This window comes from Etheostoma spectabile, chromosome 7, assembly GCF_008692095.1.
Source record: "Etheostoma spectabile isolate EspeVRDwgs_2016 chromosome 7, UIUC_Espe_1.0, whole genome shotgun sequence".
Lineage (NCBI taxonomy): Eukaryota > Metazoa > Chordata > Actinopteri > Perciformes > Percidae > Etheostoma > Etheostoma spectabile.
In genome coordinates this window covers 24,431,168-24,432,019 of record NC_045739.1, presented here as the reverse complement: position 1 = coordinate 24,432,019, position 852 = coordinate 24,431,168, and the positions used below count along the sequence as shown (strand labels likewise).

General features: G+C 48.2%; 1 protein-coding gene across 1 annotated transcript in view; it reads left to right on the top strand.

The window, feature by feature from the left end:
• The window catches only part of atf6b (activating transcription factor 6 beta), a 37,919-nt gene extending 37,591 nt beyond the window's left edge, over window positions 1-328 (top strand). The window contains exon 15 of the mRNA XM_032521704.1: window positions 97-328. Coding sequence (XP_032377595.1) covers window positions 97-168 — 72 coding nt within the window. The 3' untranslated portion in view covers window positions 169-328. The remainder of the gene's footprint in view (window positions 1-96) is intronic.
• Window positions 329-852: the final 524 nt, after the last annotated feature.

The following is an 852-nucleotide window of genomic DNA, read 5'->3' as shown; positions in this document are numbered from 1 at the left end:
CATTATCCGTGTTTCCATTAACCGTGTTTCCATTATCCGTGTTTCCATTAACCGTGTTGCCATTAACCGTGTTTCCGTGTCACTTTGTCGTTGCAGAAAGCTCAGCTGAGGAAGACGAACTTCTCCAGATATCTGCCGATTCAGGCTCACCGCTCCTTAGAAAGGTGACGCACACGCTTCCTCACACACTCCTGACACCAGTTACACAAGTTTCAGTCCGAGTGTCAAGAGAAATGCAAAAAAAAAGCTCTGTGAAACTGAAAGCTCGACTCTGTACTGAAAGTCAACCGGTTGGTTTCTGTCAGCTGTGTGGAGAGAACAAAACTGGCTTTATTAAGCTCAAAAAGAAGGAAACAGGACAAATTCAATTAAATTTTATTTATAGTATCAATTCATAACGAGAGTTATCTGGAGACCCTTTACAGATAGAGCAGGTCTAGACCACACTCCAGAATTTACAAGGACCCAACAGGTCTAGTAGTTTCCTCCAGAGCAGCAACAGGGCCACAGTGGAGAGGAAAAACCTGGGACAGACCCAGACCCAGACCTAGACCCAGACCCAGACCTTGACCCAGACTCTTGGTAGGCGGTGTCTGACGACTGGTTGGGGTTAGAATGAAGAGTGGCAATAACAGTCCCAAAAATATAGTTTGTATAGTATTCATGGCATAGCAGAGCCCTGTGCGCCTGTACAAGGCCCAGCAGGACGTGCTTGATGTATCAGGCTGTAGCAGGCCTCAGCAGTACGGTAGCAGGACGTGCAGGACGCAGCAGGACGCCGCAGGACGTAAAACATTGCGTCGTCAGGCCGTACAAGGACGTAGCAGGACGTAGCAGTACGTAGCAGGGCGT